Source organism: Equus asinus, chromosome 2 (genome assembly GCF_041296235.1).
Source record: "Equus asinus isolate D_3611 breed Donkey chromosome 2, EquAss-T2T_v2, whole genome shotgun sequence".
Classification (NCBI taxonomy): domain Eukaryota; kingdom Metazoa; phylum Chordata; class Mammalia; order Perissodactyla; family Equidae; genus Equus; species Equus asinus.
Window position 1 is genome coordinate 80,689,001 of NC_091791.1, and position 23,649 is coordinate 80,712,649.

At 39.0% G+C, this 23,649-nt stretch overlaps 1 protein-coding gene across 6 annotated transcripts in view; it reads right to left on the reverse strand.

Annotated features, from left to right (window-relative positions):
- RYR2 (ryanodine receptor 2) overlaps window positions 1-23,649 on the reverse strand; it is a 674,743-nt gene that overhangs the window by 300,194 nt on the left and 350,900 nt on the right. For all 6 annotated transcript variants that reach the window (XM_070492185.1, XM_044758547.2, XM_070492181.1 and 3 more), the window contains exon 17: window positions 15,039-15,134. In XM_070492185.1, the coding sequence (XP_070348286.1) occupies window positions 15,039-15,134 (96 nt within the window). The remainder of the gene's footprint in view (window positions 1-15,038; window positions 15,135-23,649) is intronic.

The window sequence follows — 23,649 nt, forward strand, 5'->3', positions numbered from 1 at the left end:
TCTCATCTATGGTTACAAGTGTTTTGCAAACATAAAAGAAAATTAAAATAACCTCAGACACTGAGGTGTGTGTGGGTTCAGATGGAACCTAGTGCTCAATGCATGAGGGATATGCGGGTGTGACTGAGCTTGGAGAGAAGGGAAGTCTCTCTTACATCTCCACTGTGAGTGGGAGTAACGATCCCAAACAACTCCAGAAGGAGCACACAGCCTCAGCTGAAAATTTCAACACGGAAACTATTTAGTGTAAGCTAGAGGTGAGCGAACAGGAAGGCTTCGACCTGTGTGTTGGGTAGCATGAATCAGACTGCCCCGTACTCAAGGAAACTCTGGGGACCCGGCACATGCAAGCACACGGACAGGTGGTGTCCACAGCAGGATCGTGGACAGTTAGAATTAGACAAAGCAGGAATTCCAAAGTATTCAAACCACAGATTGCTTCTCCCCCTCCCCCCACCAGGAGTTACAATTCTCTGTAACATTTTGGTCAGACCTTACTATGAATATCCGCATCATTCACTGAAGGCGAATGGAAATAAGGAAATTTTTATTTTAGCCATGGGTAATTAAATTTAAATGAAGTGATATAACAAGCAAAAAGAGTGGGGTAAATACATTGGGACATGACTGGGAAAGAAGATGAAAATATGAAATAGAAAGAACACAGAAAGCCAAGCCATCCACAGCAGGTACGGGAGATTGCTCCTGGATGCAGTAATGAGGTATGCGAAGAACAGTCATCCTCTGAAAAGAAGAACAGGTCGACTCAATATTTACAAGGCTTAATGAGGAAATATAATAATAAAAGGTATTGTTATTATTCTATTGTATTATGTAGCGGTTACAAGCATGGACTCGAGTCAATGTGCCCAGATCTGAATCCTGGCAGATTTCAGGCAAGTTACTTAACCTCTCCGTGCTCAAGTGTCCCCACTTCCGAAACGGAGACAATAAGGGTAGCAACTGGGGGGATGATACATACACAGCATTTAGAACAGGGCCTGGATCTGAGCAGTGCTATATAAGCATCTGTTAGTATTTTATGCTTGTAACAAAATAATACAGAAGACAAGTGAAACGAAATAAAAAGGATCAACAGGAAAACATTATAAACATGTTTCTTTTTAAACAGAAATTAAAAATTAGAAAAAGGTAGGAAAATGCTGAATGGACAACAGTGATCAGAATAAAATCCAGGGAAAATATTTACTGATCAACACGAAGAAATGACATCGAGGTTAGTTATCAAAATAAAATTAGTTAAGGTAGTAAATCCAGGAGAAACTTAATGGGTCTGTTAGACCTTGGTGAGAGAGAGACAGAGACACCGACAAAACAAGAAGGAGAAGGAGACTGAACTGTAAAAATAACTTTGCATTCTTCAGACAAGATTGTTGAGCCAAAAAGACAGTGAAAGATTAAGCAAGTAGACTAAATAAATAATAAATGCTAAAATAAGGCATAAGGCACTCCTAGTTGACAGGAACTCCTTCTCATGGCATTAACACTATGAGAAAAGAAAACCTTGCAAATCAAGTGAGCAGCGGGGAAATACAACAGAAGACAAGTCCAGCTAGCTCTGTGCTGAGGAGACACCTAAGAAGTTTGGGGGGGATTTTGCTACACGCCAAAGGTGAGGCCGTGAGAGATTCTGAGTTATGTGAGAATGCCTTAGTGTGTGCCTGGGCCTATGCATCTGGGAGGCTTCCATAAAGGCACATGATCTGTTGTTTTATTCCACTGATTTTAATTGAACTGCCAGTGATTGGTAAACCGTGCACTGCATCCAAGTTGTCCTTCTTCTATGGGTAGGCATGAATGTGGAACTAGAAATGGCAGGAACTTTTCTTTGTTTTTGTTTTTGTTTGTGGTGAGGAAGATTAGCCCTGAGCTACCATCTGTGTCAATCTTTCCCTATTTTGCATGTGGGATGCTGCCACAGCATGGCTTGTTGAGCAATGTGTAGGTCCCTGCCCACAATCCAAACTCACAAAGCCCGGGCAGCCAAAGCATAGCATGTGAACTTAACCACTACGTCACTGGGCCAGCCCAGAAACTTGTAGTTTGAGTTGATTGGGAGCTTTCTTTGCTCTCCCTAACCAAGGAGGGCGGGGCCCACCTGGAATAAACACCAGGAGTTGAATAGCGAATCAACATCTAGCATAATTACAACACAACTTTTTCAATGTTTACAGTGAGTTTTGCATGTCACAGATTGAAGCCCTGAGAGAGAAAGGAACAATTTTTTGTTTGTTCATTTAAAATGGGTATAAATTTGAAGTCAAGGAACAATGTGAGTTTCAGTTTGAGATAAACTGCTAGATTTACTTAACTTTTTTTTTTTAAGATTTTATTTTTCCTTTTTCTCCCCAAAGCCCCCCAGTACGTAGCTATATTTTTTTTTTTCAGTTGTGGGTCCTTCTAGTTGTGGCATATGGGATGCTGCCTCAGCATGGCTCAACGAGCGGTGCCATGTACACGCCCAGGGTCCGAACCAGCAAAACCCTGGGCCACCAAAGCAGAGTGCAGGAACTTAATTACTCAGCCATGGGGCTGGCCCCATAGTTAACATTTTTAAAGGAGTTGAGAGGGAGAAAAGAAAAAAGAAGCAATATACATTTTGCTTTCTTTCTGAAAGCAAAGGGCTACTTTGTGAAATAAATAAAAGTTACTCCAAATAGAGTTTCCATAACTCACTCAAATAGAGAAAGAAAATAGACTAAATTTACATCAATATTAAAATATATAACGGCTTAAAAATAATAATCTCCAAAAGACGTGGTATCAAGCCAAATTGGCAAAATATATAATTGCAGATATCCATAATTTTTTATGATGGTTTTAAAGTTAGAGAAGAAAATAATCTCATTAAATCTCAAGCTAATACAAAACTGAGGAGAGAAAAAGTGACAGACGTAAGGTTAAAATATAATACAATTTGAAAAAAATAGGAAAGTGAGAGAAAAATTAACAGAAATGGAAGTAAGTGAAGAAAAAGGTAAACTGCATTGTTATACATATCAGGAAGGTGGATATCACGGATGCATTAGCAAGATAAGCAAAAAAGATGGACCCAGGGTATTTTATTGGAAGGCAAGATGAATATGAGTCAAAAGTTTCCTGGGGTAAATTAGCTGAAGTAAAACACATAAAATGAGCAATGTAATTATCATGTACTATTCAGCCTCAATTAGGCCTCTGAAGGTTTGCTGCCTTCAATTTAGGGAGTGATTCTTTATAAAAGATAGACAAACTAGAGAAGTTAAAGGACAGCTAAAACAAGAAAAGTAAATGTCAATTAAAAGGAGTTCATGATACAACAGTTATACAGTAATGTCAGAAATTTTATGTTACACAAATATTTATTTGTATAAATTGCCGTGTCTCAAAGCGCACAGAGTGCTGAGTGCCAGACAAGAAATCGTAAATACTTTTAGACACTCTTATCTTGCTATTTACTCATGAGTGTTATTTTTTCCCCAGTTATTCGTTCATTTATCACAGAGTACATAAAATGGGCCATTCCTGTATTATGTCCCGGGTATGAGCAAAAGGAGGAACAAAATTTGATAGAATTCCTGCTCTGGTGGAGTTTACAGACCACACAATTTTAATCCTAGCTCCATTACTTTCATTTGACCTTGAAAAAGTTACCTCTGAGCTTCTTAGCTCCAGATTCTTCATTTGTAAAATGGAAATTATAATGGAACCTACCTTATTGATTATTGTGGGAATCCAGTGAAGTGATACATATGACATTCTCAGCACAGTGCCCTACATTCACTAAAGATTTCCTTGGCCAAACAATGCAATCATTAAAATGTTTTAAAAAAAATCCACAAATGGTGTGTCTCTCTGTGAAATATTAGTATCTACAGAAATGCTGGCAGATGTAATTGCTCTAAAGCTCTTTAAATAAATTTTTCAAAAATATATACATTTGAGCATCTTTAAGATAGATCCTCTAGGGCCAGAGCAATACAGATTAATCACTTCTTCAAAAAGATACTTACTTCAAAGCAGCAAATATTTATTGAGAACTATTATTTGGGTCAGAAATGTAAAATGATTATATCATCTGCCAGAGCTTTGTGTTAATTTCAAAAGTTCTCTTGGAAAAGACAGTCTCTTCAATAAACAGTGCTGGGGAAATTGGATATTCACAGGCAAAGGAATGAAACTAGATCCTTATATTACACCACTCACAAAAATTAACTTGCAATGTATTAAAGACTTAAAGGTAAGATCTGAAACCATGAAACTCCTAGAAGAAAACGGGAAAAAAGCTCCTTGACATGGTCCTGGCAACGATTTTTTGGATATAACACCTGAAGGACAAGCAACAAAATAAAAAAAAACCAAGCGGGACTACATTAAACTAAAAAGCTTCTGCACAGTGAAAGAAACAATCGATAAAGTGAAAACACCACCTATGGAACGAGAAAAAAATATTTGTAACCATTTGTCTGACAAGGGATTAATATCCAAAATATATAAAGAACTCATTCAACTCAATAGCAAAAAAAGCAAATAACCCAATCAAAAGATGGGCAAAAGACCTGAACAGACATTTCTCCAAAGAAGATATATATATGAAAGGCCAACAGGTACATGAAAAGATGCTCAACGTCACTGGTCATTAGGGAAATGAAAATCAAAACCACAATGAGATATCACCTCACACCTATTAGAAAGGCTATCCTCAACAGACAGGAGATAACGAGTGTTGGTAAGGGTGTGGAGAAAGGGGAGCCCTTGTGATAGGAATACAAATTGGTGCAACGGCTATGGAAAGCAGTATGAAGGATCCTCAAAAAATTAAACATAGAACTAACATATGATCCAGCAATTCCATTTCTGGAAACACATCCAAAGGAAACAAAATGCTAACTCGAAACGATATCTGCATCTCCATGTTGACTGCAGCATTATGTGCAACAGTCAAGACGTGGAAGCAACCTAAGTGTCCATCAACATATGAGTGGAGAAAGAAGTTGTTTTATACACACACACACATATTTACACACACAATGGAATATTATTTGGCCATAAAAAATGAAGAAACCCTGCCATTTGAGACAACATGGATGGACCTTGAGAGCATTATGCTAAGTGAAATAACTCAGAGAAAGACAAATACTGTACCTCTCATTTATATGTAGAATCTTAAAAAAAAAAAACCTTATAGAATAAGTGATCAGATTTGTGGCTACCAGAAGCAGGGGTGAGGGGAGGGAGAATTGGAGAAAGGCAGTCAAAAGGTACAATCTTCCAGTTATTAGATGGATATGTGCTAAGGGATGAAATGTACAACATGATGACTATAGCCAACACTGCTGTATGATATAGAGGAGAGTTAAAGGAGGAGATCCTAAGAGTTCTCATCACAAGGAAAATTTTTTTTCTTTCTTTTTATTGTATCTACATGAGATGATGGATGCTAACTAAACTTAGTGTAGTAATCATTTCACAAGATATGTAAGTCGAACCATTATGCTGTACACTTTAAACTTCTACAGTGATGCATGTCAATTACATTTCAAAAAAACTGAGGGGAAAAAAGTTCTTTTGTAGTATGAGGACAAGCCAGAGGCATCATTTACAATGACCACAAATGGAAAAAATAAAAGTGCACAGGATGATCTAATTCTGATACTTGGCAAGTGTGGACTAAGAGGAGGGAGAAAAGTTATGCAATAAATTGTTTACCAAAACCCAGAATTTTAGATAGGGTACTATGTGCAGAAAGGTATGTGGTCCTGAGAATTATCAATATGTGTAGAGCAAAGTATAACTTAAAAACACAGTTAAAAGGGGATATACTTTTAGGAAACTTGCTTCAGATCTGAGAATATCAGAAAATACTACCAGAAGACATTAAAATACTTGGCCATGTGGTGAAGAGCAGTATTTTAAATCATTCACCTCTAAACCTGCATTGTGTAATGCGGTTCAAGATAGCAAATGAGAGAGAGGGGACACCGGGCAGTAATGCCCAAGAGAGGCTAGTTGGGTTAGAATACCTTAAAAAATCACTTGCAACGGGGCTGGCCCCGTGGCCGAGTGGTTAAGTTCGCGCGCTCCGCTGCAGGCGGCCCAGTGTTTCGTTAGTTCGAATCCTGGGCGCGGACATGGCACTGCTCATCAGACCACGCTGAGGCAGCGTCCCACATGCCACAACTAGAAGAACCCACAAAGAAGAATACACAACTATGTACCGGGGGGCTTTGGGGAGAAAAAGGAAAAAATAAAATCTTTAAAAAAAAAAAAAAATCACTTGCAACTCAGAAATTCTATGAATCTATGTCAGTCGAACTTGCCTATTTACATGGAAGTTATTGCTCTCCCTCATGACATTAGAAGAACACAACAGCACACAATCAGTCCTTTGCGTCCCTGAATCTGAGCAGCATCTATCATGATGAGAAAAAGCATGAAATTTAGAGCCAGAATGCCAGGGTTCAAGTTCTGCCTTGGCTGCTTACATCCTGTGTGCCCTTGGAAAAGTAACTTCACCATGCCCCACTTTCCCTTCTATGAAATGGGGATACTAATAGTTATTGTGAGGATTAAGCGAGTTAATGTATTTAAAGGGTTCAGAAGAGTGTCTGGCACATGGAAAGCTTGTGTAACTGTTTGCTATTATTATTCTTTTCCATCTGAAATTCTCCATACTGAGTCATAGCAGTGTCAACATGGAAAAACCTTGCTTCCATAGGCCGCATTACCCAGTTCTACCAGTGAGCTTTGTTTTATTAGCTTTCTTCCAACCCCTCTTCTTATTCCGCATCTTTAGTTTAATATCTGTCTGGTCTAGGTTAGGCTGGGTGCACAAACACCAGTAGCCTCGTGAGCAGATCATCTTCTGGAGTCATTTCAGCAGGCGTGGACACTCGGGCTCACACTGGCCCTGCCACACCTCAGCAGACACTGCCTTTAGTCCAAGCAGTCAGGCTTGGATTTCGCACAAGCTTCTTCCAGTTTTAGATCTTTGTTGATCCAAAGAATCCAGCGTAGAATCCAGCACATCTTTTATAATTTTGTACCTGTAGATTTCATTGCGTTTTGCACAAGTTTTTATATTAAGTCCTTGGCCCAGGGTCTTTGTACAGTGTGTATAGTGCAAATTTGCACCTCCACATCCATGCACAGATTTGGCATTCCAATTTTTAATTGCTTTTCCCAACATCCCCACCCTTGTGCCAAAGGCACACTTTTCATCTGAGTTCTTGGCAGTTTTCATTATTTTGACTTGAGTAGACAGAATACATGTCAAGTTTATTTCTATACTGCAAATGCTGTTTTAAGAAAATCAAGATAATCTTGTAGTTATCAACAACTGCTAATTACAAAAGAAAAAGGTGCTAGATTCTTTTTTTATTTTTGAGGAAGACTGGCCCTGAGCTAACATCCATGCCCATCTTCCTCTATTTTATATGTGGGAAGCCTGCCACAGCATGGCTTGGTAAGTGGTGAGTAGGTCTGGGCCCGGGATCCGAACTGGCAAATCCCAGGCCACCAAAGCCAAGCATGTGAACTTAACCACTGTGCAACCGGGTCCAGGTGCAAGGTTCTTACCATGACATTTTTATTCATTTAATTTAATGAACACAACTTTAGTGTTTACTAACAACCCTCTGAGGTAGGTACTACTATAATCTCCATTTTATAGGCAATAATCAGAGTCACAAAAGGGTTAAGGCATGCAGATATAAAGGATGAGCTTGAAATTGGAATTCAGCCAGTCCATACCAACTCAGAATCCACACCTGTAACCTGTAAGCTATGTTTCTCCTTAACATAGTACAGAAATAAGTAGAAATAGGAAAACAATTAAAGAAAGAGCTGTCATTTCTGACGAGGCAGTCTTGGCAGAGGTGAACCCTATTTTTGATGATGAAATGGTAGGAAACCCTTTTAGGGGAGCAGGGATAAGGGAGAGGGGCAACTGTCAGTCATTGAGAGATCATTTCTTACTGCATTGACTTCACCCTGAGACCTAATCCTATTTACTTTTCTCCAGAGCAGCCATATCTGGTGGGTACCAACGCAGCCAAGCTAATGTCCGTCAGATTACATTTACTGCATCGCATTGACCTTAAGGGAGGATGCCAGGACACTGGGGCATCCTGCCTTGGTACTGAAGATGGAAGATTCACATGGGTAGTGATCGATTTCCTTCTTTTGACTACTGCACCCAAGTAAATAGAACACACTTTAAAAGCCTTGGCACAGAAAAGGCTTAATTCAATCAAGAGGCAAGTTGACTTGAGAAGACTGGAATAAGTTACACTGCAAGGAAACTTATGAACTCAGTTCCAGATGGAGGCCTTAAGCCACGTACCTAAGGTAGATCACAGACACTTAACCCTAAGCCTGACTGAAAGCAAGGGACACAGTGTAATTATTTCACCAAAGATGATGCTAAAAATATTTCATAACCAGAATGTCACGAGCAAAACTCCATCAGTCAGACACTGGCATTACACAGCCCTCTCCCAGCAGCACAGAATTGCTGAAACTTCATTTCTGCCCACAACAAGGAAACCAAGCTCAGTGTCCAGAGAAGACTAGAAATGGCCCAGGTCGAATGTAGAAATCACTGTCTGTAATTTTTTTTTAATAAGCTGTTTTTCTCAAGTGAGCCCTTCCTGGATAATGTAGTTTTTCTGAGACAAGACTTCCTTTTTTATTCTTATAGCTAACCAGGATTTTGTGGAATGCCAACCAAAAGGGCTGCATGTGGCAAGGAATAAAGTCAGCAAAAGGAGTGAATCTAAGGAAGTAGGATGAAAAGCTGGATTTCAGAAATTGCCCAAGAAAACCCCTGGGAGATAAAGGCCCTCCTGAACTGGTGGGAGGTGGGAGGTGGGGGGCTGCAGCCTAGATGGAGAGCAGAGCAGGCACACACGACAGGCGGGGGCAAGGTGAAGTTGTAAATTTCTCTCCCCACTGCTTTAAGACAATTGCTTGTCCTTTGCTGCAAAACTGACAGCAACAGCCCGGCCACTGGGGCCAATGTGGAGTAATGTCAGGAGAGTAGCAGAGCCCCCCAAGGGAAGGGAAGTGACGAAAACAGGTGCCAACTGACCACCTCTTGGGCTCAATCTTTCATTCCCGCCTCATCCAAATCTTTAGGTGGCTGGTTAACGAGGGCCTAAGGAGCCTGCCTCTGTCAAATCGCACTCCTCTCTGAGGGTGAAAGCCCTGGCCAGCATCCCCTCCTATGCTGGCAGAAATGGAGTGGTCAGTGTTCTGGCACTTGTAGCTCTCAGACCTGGGGCTCGCCTTCTCCCTGCTCCTTAAACAGACTGGGGTGACAAAGACTGAGCCTGGCATGGGTCCTGCCCCAGCAGCACGTATCAGAGAAACGGATGCTCCAGGACAACACAAGCTCACTGACCAGTATGCACAGACACTTGTGAACACAACTACCTTAAAGGGATCACAACATATACCACTGAAGAAGAACTGTCAAACAGATAGACCAAGAATGTAAAAAGAGCACAAGAAATGGACAGCGGAATTAGGAACCTATGTGTGAATTTGAATTCCTATTTAGTGACAAAGCACATTAAAAGAACCAAAGGCCTTGCCAATTCATCACACAATCAGAGAGCTACACCGGGGCCAAGGCCAGCCAGACCCCCTCTGTGTCTCTGAAAGCCAGGATGCTCTTGCCCAGCACTTCTGGTTTCCTTCAAACTTTAACACCTACTGCTAGAAACGAGTGATACGGTTAAATGAGTAACTACGGAAAATGATTATAAAATCAATCAACTATATTTCGTAAATACTATATTTTTTCCTCAAATATGAGACAGTTGAAGATTTTTTTCATTTCAAGAATCATTATCTAGAAATGTACTTTGCCACGTATCCCACACAAAGGCTTTTAGAAACGCATTCTGAAAAGGAGAAAGATTTCAGATAACCCAGTGACTTTAACCATTTTTTTAATTCAGAAATGAATGTTGTTTCATTTGGACTTTACTTTGGGGGACTTCTTTTTCTGCTTTTCACATTGCCAGTAAAATATATCAAAATACAGGAAGCTCTCCAAATCCAGATTCTCCATTTTCTCTCCTCTTTTTCTTTACAGTTACAACTTGATGCTTTGCTGAGAAAGGCAGGAGGAGGATGGATGAATGCTGACTTCTCTAGCATCATTCAAAAATGAGTAATCTTTGACAATGGTCTTAGCTACCCAAAGGTTACTACTAAACTAAAACCTTTAATTGTTAATACATTATTTCAAACATTTAAAGTGAATATCCTTGAAAAATGTATTCTCTATTTCCCTGTCTTCTTAAGTGATCTATCAGCATTGCACATAATTTATACAACTTCATGACCCAGGATCATTACTAAAAACATCAATCACTGTAATGTGCTATATAGATGAAGCTCAGGAGGCAGATGGATAATTCTGGTATGGGGCAATAGGGTCAAACAGGTACTGATCCCGGCAGCTATCACAAAAGATTTTCTTTAAAAAGTGTTCAAATGTCATCATCATTCTGACTTAGTGTTTCTCCTAAGGTTCAGGTGCATAACCTCCCGGGCCTACGGTAGCTGACTTTCCGCAAAATCAAAAGCTTTGAACCAAAAGCTAAAGTTGCCTTCTCTAAGGCTATCCCCTGGAAAATTGTCCCTCTCTGTCACAACTAGTGTTGCTTGAATTGCTGGTACCACTCAGAAAGGTTAGCTATGGTTTCTGCATCACTAACAGTGGAGCTCATATAATATCCTGTGAGTCCATACTCTTTCTAACTCAACTGCTCACACCTTAAGTAGATATTAAGGAGGAAGAACTTCCTGCACACAAGATTCTGGGACAGATTACAAAATCTTCCCTTTGAAAAATGATGAGCTTATGCCTTGCAAGCAATAGTGTGACATCTTTGGAAGCTTTAAACCATCATTCCATCATGTGTGAACGCAAAAAGCTTTGGCAGTTCAAGACCACTCAAAGACTCCTTATTCTGCTTAAACCCAGAGGGAACTTCATTCATGGCACTTACCAGGAGTGGGTTGGAATTGGCAGGAATCCCGAAGAAGGGCACTTTACTCACTGCAAAACTCTCTGGGGAATAGACTGCACAAAAAATAAGACTCAGAAAAAGTATGCGGCCTCCTAACCAGCTGACTCTTTTTAGTTGGCTATCGCTTGAAATGCTGTTTGGGCACGTCCTAAAGAAAAACCCAGCCTTCATAAACACATCAACGCAATCAACTGTACTTGCCCAAACACATCTTTTGTATTCTCAGTTAAATTTGGTCCAGAGACAGTCACACATGAAGCCTAGGACAACGTCTAACTTATCTTTTTTCCCCTCAAGAAATTCACAGTGGCTGTTCTTATAAACTGATCAGATACTCTGCTAAAGCTTTATGCACTAGTGATCCTGGGCAACTTTAGATGATGCAGAATGTGGGGCAAAAAAAATCTGTCCAGCTGCCCTTTCTGAGCCTCTCTATCATATAATGAGAGAAACAGAAGTGGCTGAGGAACTGACCCCGCCAGGCCCTGCCGAAACCTCATCCTCTCCATACAGTGAACGCTGCCTGACTTCCAACTGTCGGCTCCTGCATTTCTTTGCTTTGAGATTTGCTCTGACCACAGTGGCAGCTGGAGAAGCCCCAGAATTAATGCCTGCTGGGAGCAGTATGACCCAATGACGGAGAGAAGTTGCTTATAAACACCCCAACTCCTTCACCCCTCAGGTGGTATGACTCTAAGGAACATGTTCTGGTTTCCCAGAACTCCCCAGTGAAGAAAGCTCTAGGTACCCATGGTGGTAACTTGCTTGTCAACACACCCTCTCTGGCCCCTTCTCTGCGTTTTCTCATGTCCACTGATGTCCCAATTAAACTTGCCCTTCAATCCTTGTCTCAAAGTCTACTTCTGGTAGAACCCAAACTAAGGTAAGCAGTTTCATTAACACATCCTTTTGCTGACACTTTTCAAGTCTCATTCAGATTTCTATTTAATTTTGCACAAATTTATTTTAACTTTTGTCCATTGCCCTTTACTCAAGGAAATTTAGAGCTCATGGCCCTGCTCTGCCGCTCACATACAGATACACAGAGACTAATGATGCAGCTGGGAGACGGATAAGCTGAGCGGAGTGTGTGTTCAGCAGTCTCAGAGAGAAAATAAGATGATGTATATGCAAACACTCAGTAAACAATAAAGCATGATTGAAATAAATTTATATATTTATATATATATATGCATATCATTATTGTCATCATATAACAACTAAGCAACATTCTACTTCCTCTAGGAAAAAAGGAGATCATTAAAAGCATAAACGTAACCAGAGTAGAGAAAATTGTTTAGTGAAAAATATCTTAGATATCTAAAAACTAGGAGGCTACAAGGTATAGTGAACATATTTCAAGTCTGACGTATGGCAGCTGGATTTTCATCTTAGCAATAACGATTAATTCTAGCATCTCGAATCAGTCATTTAAATATTCTATGCCTCAATTTTCTTCCCTCTCAAGTGAGAATGTTAGGTTAAGCATTCTCTAAGTGTTCTCTCGACTTGCACTATGGTTTCTCTGAGCACAGGGCTTCTACTTTAAGTAGCACAGCTTTAATCCAACAGCTGGATTGGGAAAAGATAATAGCAAATAGTAATTCATATCCAATGGAATCGTGCCTATAATTGACTAAACCAAAGACTCTGTAAACACTGGACTCTTCTTGGCTAAGCTTAAACGATGCTCAGCTCTATTCTTTCCTTTTCGCTCTCCTCTTTTCCTTTGAGCATTTTTGCTGTATTGGTTTATAACATTGTTTTATAACATTATATAAGTTTCAGGGGTACATCATTATATTTCGATTTCTAGCTTTTTTTTAAGTTAAGCAGCTGATTGGTCCAGCGTTAACACTCTGTCCTGAGGTTGCTCTGCTCCTCTCCTTTCCAGACACTGTCTGGAAATGATACCAGCTCAACATAAGGTTGACATAAGGGAAGTCATACTGTAGAAAAGAAATCATATTGTAACTTTGAATGACCTCTGATTAACTAACCCAGACATGCTCTGCAGATTTTACGGCGCCTCCCAGCTGCTATAAGTTGGTAACTTTGTTCTTTTGAGGTCCTTAGGAATGTGCTGACCCCCAGGCAGAGAGCCTATGCTGACAGCCACCATCAATGACAATTGCAAGATCAGGGTATAGGGCGTTTCTCCAGTCTCTGATGCACATGCAGTAAAACAAAGGACTATCAGGAACTAAGACCAGCTGCCTCCCCAACCTGGAGACCAGTCCCCTACATAACTGGCCTGTCATCTTTGTTCTGTAAGATAGTTCTTTCGGACATTAGTTGGCCATCTTCCCCCTTGCTAGCAAGCTGTAATAAAAAATCCTTTCTCTCCTACCATCTTGCCTCTTGCGGTGGGCAGACGAACGCCATTTGGATGGTAACAGAAACAGTATTATTTACTTTTTTGTATCTACTGGAGCTTGCCAATAATTCTAGACACTTTGACCCAAGAGTCTACCCATTTTTGCAATGTCTGCCATCATCTTGTTACCGTGAATTTGATCACTTCCTCTCAGTAGTTATTCATTTTTCTCCTTATTCAATATATCCTGTATCAATTCATCATCTCATTCATGTTGTGAAACCCTGAAAGCCCGCATTCTATAATTCTTGTATCTTTTTTTATCTCAACCATATCTTTCTCTGCTCTATTTCTGCCACCCAACAATTCAGCAATATCTTAGAACTCATTGTGACTCAAATTTCTCCTGCTCCTAAATCTTTTTTTTTATGGCAGTAACATTGGTTTATAACATTATATAAATTTCAGGTGTACAGCATTATATTTTAATTCCTGTGTACATTACATCATGTTCACCACCCAAAGACTAATTGCAATCCATCACTACACATGTGCCTAGTCACCCTTTTTGCTCTCCTCCCTCCCCTCTTCCCCTTTGGTAACCACCAATCCAATCTCTTCTCTATGTGATTATTTGTTGTTGTTTTTATCTTCTACTTATGAGTGAGAGCATACGGTATTTGACTTTCTCCCTTCTAAATCTTAAACTCTGAAATTACACTCTGTGACTTAAAATTACCCTCTTTGACCACAACCATCTGTTACTCTCTCTATGCATTCAGTTCCAACAAACCTGTCCCTGGATGGGTCCTTCTCATGCAAAAGTCATGGAATTATTGCTGTATTGACAGGCATTTTTTAAAGTGAATTCAAATGTTCATTCATTCACTCATTTAACAAATACTACTAACCACCTACTAGGTGCCAGATGGTGTGGTAGATCCAGAGAATACAATAAAACGCCCCTGCCTTCAAGAAGGTCCTTACTAGTATACCAGATAAAGGAGAAACAAATACCACAAAAGGGGGCAGTAGTGCTGCAGAAGGGCAACTAATGAAACACTACACAAACAGATGGAGGAGCAATAGATTCAGTTTAGGGTGTCCCGCTGAGGCAATCCATGGTGCTGGAGAGTTCAGGCAGGCCTGGTAATCACTTGCAAGTCTCCACAACATAAATAAAAATGGCATATGTGTTAGAAATGGACACTTCAGGCTTATTGTGTATAACTATTTTACTGTGATACAAACTGTTTATTAGTTTTTACTAAATCCCTTTAAAATAAAATATTGTGCTACATGATTTGGAAAACTAATTTTTTTTCCCAAATCTTTCCAAATAATCATTTGACAGCAAGTGAAAACTGAGAATGTCAAACCTATCCTTTTGTTTGTATAGTGCATTAGGAGTAATTGAAAAAGAATGGGAATTCTGGCTCTCTAATGGCTTTTAGGACTTCTTTCTTTTTTAAATGTAAATGAAGATGATACTGTTAGATTGCTTTTCAGAAACAACTAATGAAAATACCAACGGTTTTATCAGTATGTAAAATTTTTAACCTATTAAAAGGAAAACATTTATATTACACTGAACCTCAAGAGCCTCTTTTTATGTCTTAAAAGACGTAAAATAGAAGAAAAGAATAATATAACAAGGAGATAATTGGAAAACATACCAGAAGAAGCTTCCAGTCTTTCCAGTCGGCTGATCAACCAGTCAAGGGAGCCAGAAAACTGAGCACAGTTTTTACGATTTCCTCTAATTAGAGCCGCTGCAAAAGAAAAAGCAGATTTTACAGTGATGTGATTTTGCAGTGCAAAATGCAATGGAAACTCATAGTAGCCCAGAAATGTTGGATCAAGAACAAAATACCTTTACTTTATGTCTAAAACATATACAAATACATATATACATACACATATCCAAAATTCAGACATTAAAAAAAGAATTGATATTTATTAATGGGGACTGAAAAAAACAGTGCTCATTAGAAAAAATATATTTTGAGAAAGTAACATTTCATACTAGGAGGTAATAACAAGGGAATAATAATGGGAAAATCAGTGTTCTGGGAGTTTCCTCACTAGAGTCCTAATACTCAGTGCTTTTAATTAGCCTTGAGACTAAATTACTTAACTTCTCTAGTGCCCAATTTTCTCACCAATATAACGCAGAAGTTAAGAGCACATCAGTTTTCCTGAAAATGTAGCACAAAATACAAGGAGATCTAACTAGTGACTATAACAGGCATGCAGAGCCAGAATTAAATGTTACCTGGAAAAAGAGTGGGAGGGCCATTGGCTACTAAGTTTCAAACCCTTTTTTCTCCCCCTGTATCCCTTCTTCCCATTTAGAGACTTCACAATGTATATTAAAGACTCAGGACTCCTGAAGTAAAGTCACCTATTCTAACTTTGGATAACCTACTGTTTTCTACACTTCTTTGACCAAAGATGGAATTCTTATGAGAACTTTATGAACTCTTTCCATCTAACTTATATACTCAATTTAAAACTTTTTTTTTTTTAAGATTTTATCTTTTCCTTTTTCTCCCCAAAGCCCCCCAGTACATAGTTGTATATTCTTTGTTGTGGGTCCTTCTAGTTGTGGCATGTGGAACGCTGCCTCAACGTGGTTTAATGAGCAGTGCCATGTCCGCACCCAGGATTCGAACCAACGAAACACTGGGCCACCTGCAGCGGAGTGCGCAAACTTAACCACTCGGCCACGGGGCCAGCCCCCTCAATTTAAAACTTTTAACGCTTCAGGGGCCGGCCCTGTGGCCCAGTGGTTAAGTCCACGCACTCCGCTGCGGGGGCCCAGGGTTTCACTGGTTCGGATCCTGGGCGTGGACATGGCACTGCTCATCACGCCACGTTGAGGGGGTGTCCCACATGCCACAACTAGAAGGACGTGCAGCTAGGATACACAACAATGTACCAGGGGGATTTAGGAAGATATAACAGAAAAAAAAAAAAATTGGCAACAGTTGTTAGCTCAGGTGCTGATCTTTAAAAAAAATAAACTTTTAATACTTCAAAATTATACAATTCTTTCAAAGCAAATCTGGTAAATATTTTACATAAATTCCACTCTTATACCCATGGGATTGTTCAGAAACAGTGTAACTGTTTACAACGGGTTGGTGAAATTTTTACATAAAACAATATTTAATGGGAAAAGATACTGCCATAAGAAACACCACTATTTAGAATCTAGTGGTGCTAGGAAGCAGTGTACAGAACTGAAGTTTGAGGAATACTGCCTGTTTATCTCCTTGTTAGGAGCAAGATGGAGAAGACCCTACAGTGACAGAGCACAATTAATCTTAAAGACTTTCTTCATATTTCCTCTTTCCAAAAAAAAAAAAAAAAAAGTCATTACCTGACCTAAGAGTAAGAAAAGAAAAAATGACAGACACAACAGGAAGGCTTCTATTCTTACAACTGTCTGAGAAGAGCACTTTTGTGTACAGAGCTCCCATAACATTTTTACAAAGATTAAAAGATGATGCACTCAATTACTTAGACTCTTCTCTAGCTCTGGGAACAGCAGCTCCCAACAAGAGCCAGCAACCAGCTACACACACATGAGTGCCGAGTGTCAGGGACAAGTGTCAGTATGAGGTGTAGCAGAGGAATGAGGAGCCCTATATGCTCGGCAGGACTTCTAACTTTAATTGTACTAATATCTGTTCCTCACTTAGAACAACAGCCATTGGGGGAGAGGATATGGAGAAATTTTTTAATCTTTATAGTCTCATTTGTTTAAAATTTAACTCACTCTTTTCATTTTACCTCTGGTTTTTAAAATTAAAGATATTAAACATTTTCTAGAGGTCAAATGTTAGAGAGAAAGTGATTTTTGAAGAAACTAATAATGCAAGAAGAATAAACAATGGGAGATTTAAGAAAATCATATGGTAGGGGCTGGCCCCGTGGCCGAGTGGTTAAGTTCGCGCACTCGGCTGCAGGCGGCCCAGTGTTTTCGTTGGTTCGAATCCTGGGTGCGGACATGGCACTGCTCACCAAACCACGCTGAGGCAGCGTCCCACATGCCACAACTAGAAGGACCCACAACAAAGAATATACAACTATGTACTGGAGGGACTTTGGGGAGAAAAAGGAAAAAATAAAATCTTAAAAAAAAAAAAAATCATATGGTAAGCCACAAAGAAAACTTCATTAAATTTACTGCAAACAGAAATAGTACGGACCATGTTCTCTGACAACAAGGTAATGAAACTAAAAACTAGTAAGAAAAGCAGAAATAAAAATAAAACCCAAGCACTTAAAAATTTAAATTCTCTCCTAAATAATCTTGGAGTCAACAGAGAATCAATACCACAATTACAGGATATCTACTAAATATCAAAATAGGATGCCTCCTAACACAGCCAACGGTAGATGGTCAAAACTATACTCAGAAAAGTCTACTTTAATTGCAAAGCAACAGGGTGAAATATATTAACTAAACATTCTTTTCAAAATATAGAAAAGAATATCAAATATAAGTAAAATAGTAAAAAGAAATAAATAGCAATAAAGGAGAAAGTAATAAATTAGAAATAGTATAAGTAATCTAGGTAATAAATTAATATACTAGACTTGATTAATAGAATCAAGGACTTTTTTTTTAATATAAGATTAATACCAACGACTTTCATCAAGAAGAAAATCTAGGAAAAAGAATAGTCTCCAAATATATATATATTCACCAAAACTAACCCAAAGAGAAAAATCCAAAAGAGAAAATCTAAATAGAATAATAAACCATGAATAACATTGAAAACTATGTCAAGACCAAAAGCTTTTTTCTATATTCAAGAAATAAGTAATTCTATACTAAACTATTCCAAAACAAAGAAACTAAGGAAACCTCTCTACTTATTTGACAAGGACAGTATAACTTTGATATCAACGCCTAACAGAGTATGTATACAAGAAAACCAGAGAGAACTCTGACCAATGAATATAATTCTATAAATCTTATACAAGGATGGTATTTACAAATCATATTCAGCAGTATATTAGCAATGTTAATCCAAGTGGGGGTTCATTCCTCCAATGAGACAGAAATGTACAGCAAACTGTTAATAAGTGAAAGATATGATGATCTCGACAGATGGAAAATGTATACGTTTCTAACAAAAAAATTTTAGACTCAGTAAAATAGAATGCCTCCTGAACATTACCAATGTATGTGTGTGCACACGTGTGTACCTGCACAGAATGTTCCACAGATAAATGAAGTGTGCGAAAGAACAGAATTCAGCAAGTTAGTTAAGAAGAAATCAGTTAAGTACGTTTCTGAAGGAATGGAAAACTATACAGAAAATTACAAGGAAGCTCATCACAGCACTGTTTATAACAGTAAAATATTGGAAACAGCATGAGTGTGGGCTAACTAAATGCTGACACATCCCTTCAGTAGGGTAGTATACGCCCACCACAACCTGACAAAGGTTTATAGTTACTGCCAAAAAAAGATGCCCACAACACAGAAGTCAGTGGAAACAAGTGCTATAAAAGAGTATTCATAGTACGACCCCATTTTTGTGAAGTGCATGCGTATACTCAATAAAAGTGTATGCCTACCATGGAGAAACTGGGTTTTTTAGAATATTTCTTAGAGAATGAGAGCAACTTTTTGAGAAATACATCCTGTAAGTGCCTGGGATGGGACACTGACAAGTGGGAGACTGCTCTCCCTGGGTCAAAAGGGGACATTTTCTTATCTCAAAACAGGAAGGAAGATGAATGGAGCAAGGAGGAAAAAGGGTCATGCTCTGCGATATGATCCTTCACAGGGACTCTGAAGCCACAATAAATTCTGTAAAAAAAAAATCACAAATGCACAATAAGAATAGCAGTTTGTGTGAACCTGTGAGGAGGTGATGTTCCACAGCCAAGATATTTTGTAACCTTTGAGAAAAAAAATAATGAAAAAGCATGAAAGTGGGAATAGTAACCAAATAACCCCCCAAATGTACAGACATCAAAGCGAAGCTTAAGTCTGTCTCAGTTCGTGAAATTGGAGTCTGGACAAAATTAACTAAACCTTTGGGGGTGGAGGGCCACAGCTGATGTCTTAGTGGTCCAGGGATTTGCACATGCATGCACACACATGTGTGCATGTGGCTGGGTGAACGTGTTATATGTGTATAATGTTATGTAGAGAGTCAAAGACATGTTTTTTGTTTTTTTTTTAAAGATCAGCACCTGAGCTAACAACTGTTGCCAATATTTTTTTTTTTTCTGTTTTATCTCCCCAAATCCCCCCTGGTACATAGTTGTATATCTTAGTTGCAGGTCCTTCTAGTTGTGGCATGAGGGACGCTGCCTCAGCGTGGCCTGATGAGCGGTGCCATGTCCGCCCCCAGGATCCGAACCAGCAAAACCCTGGGCCACCACAGCGGAGCGCGGGAACTTAATTAACCACTCAGCCACGGAGCCGGCCCCCAAAGACATGTTTTTTAAAAGGTTACATACTAAAATGGGTTGTCAAGTTTAAAAGCAGTTTCCACCTTCTTTTTCTTTTATCTAAATTTTTTATAATGAAGTTGTATTAATGTCAAAATCAAACAGTACAATAACATTACTTTCCTTTCAAAAAGAAAAGGGAAAACAGCAACATCAGTATCTATAGTGACAACTGCTATCAGATGTCTCAGAATGCCACTCTCAAGTCCAAAAAACAGCGACCTTTAATCTATATGGTGCTTCAAGTACAGAAACAAACTCAAGACAAATGTCCTTTCCTCAATGCAGGACAAGTACATTAAACCTTAAAATTATCTTAATTGCTGGCTAATTGGCCTTAAAGACAGTTAAGACCTTGCATCCTCCATATATCACTATTTTTCCTCATTTATTTAAGAAATACTAATGTAAATGCATCAGGCATTATGGTTGGGAATGTGAATATGAGCTTGAATAAAAAGTGACTATAATACAAGGTTTGCAGTTCTTCTGCTAGCATATTTTAAGCTCTTGTAGATCTGACACTCTGTCTTATTCCATCTTTGCCCATTGCCTGAAACTTAGAAGATATTCTGTAACATGGTGAATGAATGAGTAGCATTCAGTCTCTTTGGATAAGAATGTCAGGGGTTAAGCGTAGTACCACTTACAATACTATAAAAACACTCTGAACTCAGCTCTTATGAAAGAAGTGCTAGTTCACTGAACCAATTTTTTTAATGTTGAATAACTAGTTAAATCTCTAAACTTTATCCAATCAGAATATGAAATGCAAGCAATATTGGCAATGCAAAATTAATACTGTAAAATATACTCTATTCTGCATTTCTCATTAGTATCATAACATCCCTTTGTCCTCATGCTTTAGTGTGTTAAAGACTCCAAATTTCTCAAAATATTCATAGAATCAGAAAATTACAGATGGACTGAGATGTAAAGAAATTCCAAGAAAACTCTCACTTCTAAAATTTATTCAGCAGATACGGATTACTTGCTTTGCAGCAGGCACTGTTCCAGGTGCTGGAGATTCAGCAGGAAATCAAAGTTCCCTGTTGGGGCTACATTCAAAGTCTGGAAATACTAAATGAAAGGCCGTAAACAGCACAGACAAATGAGGGGCTGATAGAACCAGAATCCAGAAAAATTTTAAAATTTTCAGGTTAACAAGTGGATGTTCCTAAGTCTTAAAAACCCTAAAAATACAAAAATAAACAAACGAAAAAACTGTCCAGAGTGGTGTTGAAGACTTGAAGTGCCTAGTGCCGTGGAAACTTCTTGGAGAGCTGAAGGAGCTGACCCTGCAGTTGGGGGACCTTGTGAGCTCAGGTCTGATGACTCCTGCCCAGACAGGGTGAGAGGAAGAGTGACTGGTTTGGGTGGATTGGCTACATGACCGCGTTGGGCGTGTTTCCCATGGATCCTGGGTAGACGGCGCCTCTGCGGCGTCATCCCAAGTCTATTCAATAGGGCCATCTGAGAAGTAGGAAGACTTTAGGAAAAAGAGGCTGGAGGTGGACTACTAGCTGCACAAGAGCCAAGCAAGCAGCTGCAGTCAGCCACCCAGAACAGAAACGCAGGTGCCCTGTCACAGGAACAGGGACTCAGCTAAGCACTTCCAACATGCCCACCAGAGAAAGTCGGCTCTCAGCCGCTGCTGGGCCTCCCACGGAAGCCAGTTTTAACCTTGTGGCAGAGGAAGAGGGTGCACATCCACACAGCCAAGTAAGAACTGTGCTAGCTTCTCTCCTGCCTCTTTACCCTGATCAGGAGGCAAACAGCAGCTTCCGGTGGAGGAGAAGGTGAGTAGAGACTACAGCATGTTCACACTCACACAGCTCGCAGCGGAGCCAAGACTGAAAGCCAGGCAGTTTTGATCCACTCTGTGCTCCGGGCCTAGGCTATGCTGCCCCCCACCACAATCTCGTCCTGCATAAATCCTCTATCTGGAAGAGGTAAGAAGGGTGGGGTCCTGGTAGTGTATAAGCAGATTAAGAAAATAGGTATCTCACAAAATTGGTTACAAAAAGGAATTTCCATTAAAAATATATTAGTGACTGTCATTGTCAATTCATAGACATGAGATTATCACCAAGTCAAAAAATAATAATGTGTTGTGTTTATAAAGTATCTTTCCAGGATTTCCTAGAGAACAAGATAAGAAATATCTGTACGCACAAACGCCAGAACACCTGTCATGGGTGCATTTGAAGCCAATGCCCTCCTTTTTCATCTCTTGACTGCTTTTGCCAGTGTTTTAGGACATTTAGGAAGAACTGTCTTCCCTAGACCCTGAGAAAATGCTCTGGATGGGCAAAAATCCTTAACTGCTGTGTCCTGTCTTAGTCTTTAAGGATTCAGAAACTGGTAACTTCTGCCTTCCTAAAAGAGCAGCAGTCTAGCCTATTTGTTTTATACTTTGAATCTTCATAAAATGAGTATTCATAGAGAGAGACTGCCAAAGAGACATTTCTCAGACATCTTTAGACAATTATCCTGGCTTGCAAGCCTCCTATAGATTAATTGTGCGGATGTCAGAAAAGATGTATGAAAGCATGCCACAGCCATGCTTTGCAAACTAGGAATATCGGTGTCTCTAGGATCCTTAGGTCTTCCAAATGGCAGGCTCATAAATCTACTTTGATCATTCTCTGCCTAAAACACATATTACATATATCCATGTCAGATTGTAAAATTGTTATAGATTATCATTCCCATCTTCTCCCTTTTCTCTCCATGCTAAATAAACTGCTGAAGAAAAAGAAGAAGGAGGAGGTTTATTTCACACATAACCCCAAGAGAGAATCTACCATCTACGTATTTGGAACAAAGGAGAGGAAGCATAACAAATGTGGAGTTACTGATACTGAAACTAAACTTTTTGATAGCTGGGTAAAGATGGACAGTGAGACATAAATATCTTATTGAACTCCAATTATCGCTGTAGATCTGAGACTTTTCCAGCCAAACTGAAGTATACATTTCCATATACATGGCTACCTATTTTATGATTATACTGACTTCAGTAAAAACTATTGGCAGCAGATGGTTCTTACCTCAACATAAGATTTTATTCATTATTTTTTTCTGATCATGAAATCACTAAGACAATAAAAACAGAAAATCAAGAGTAGTCAGAGGAATATTTAAGCCACAAAATCTTTCATAATTCTATTCACCTGAAACAACCACCATTAAAACTACCATGTATGTATTGAGAGAGATTCTCTTTACATGTACCAATATATAAATATTCTATTTTATCTCTCAACTGGAGTTAATATATTAGCTTTTCCTTTCATCATCAATTAACTAGCATTAAACATTTAGGCTAACTACTTTTTTCAATTATAAAAGTAATATGTGCAAACAGATTAAGAATAAATATGTAAGAGAACACACAGAAAAGTAAAATATTTCTCTCCCAAGAAGCAGCCACCTAATAGTTTTCTGAGCATTCTTTCATAAACGTCCAATGTATACTCAAGAATGTATCTCTACATATTTTTAGTTTTATGTAATTGAAATCTTACTATGCATACAGTAAACATCTTGCTTCTTTTTTTCACTTAATATCATATCCTAGATTGCCATACTAAAAAGAAAAGGAATCTAGCCTGTTTCATACAATTTTCCAAGTGACCTATTTATCTCAATTTTCACTGATAACATAGTATTACACCATATAGGCAATCTATTACTTATGTAACCAATCCCCTGTTGAGAGAAAAATTCTTTTCAATTGTATGCTATTTATAAACAATTTTGCAGTGGACATCCCCTCCACAATTGTACAAACATATTTCT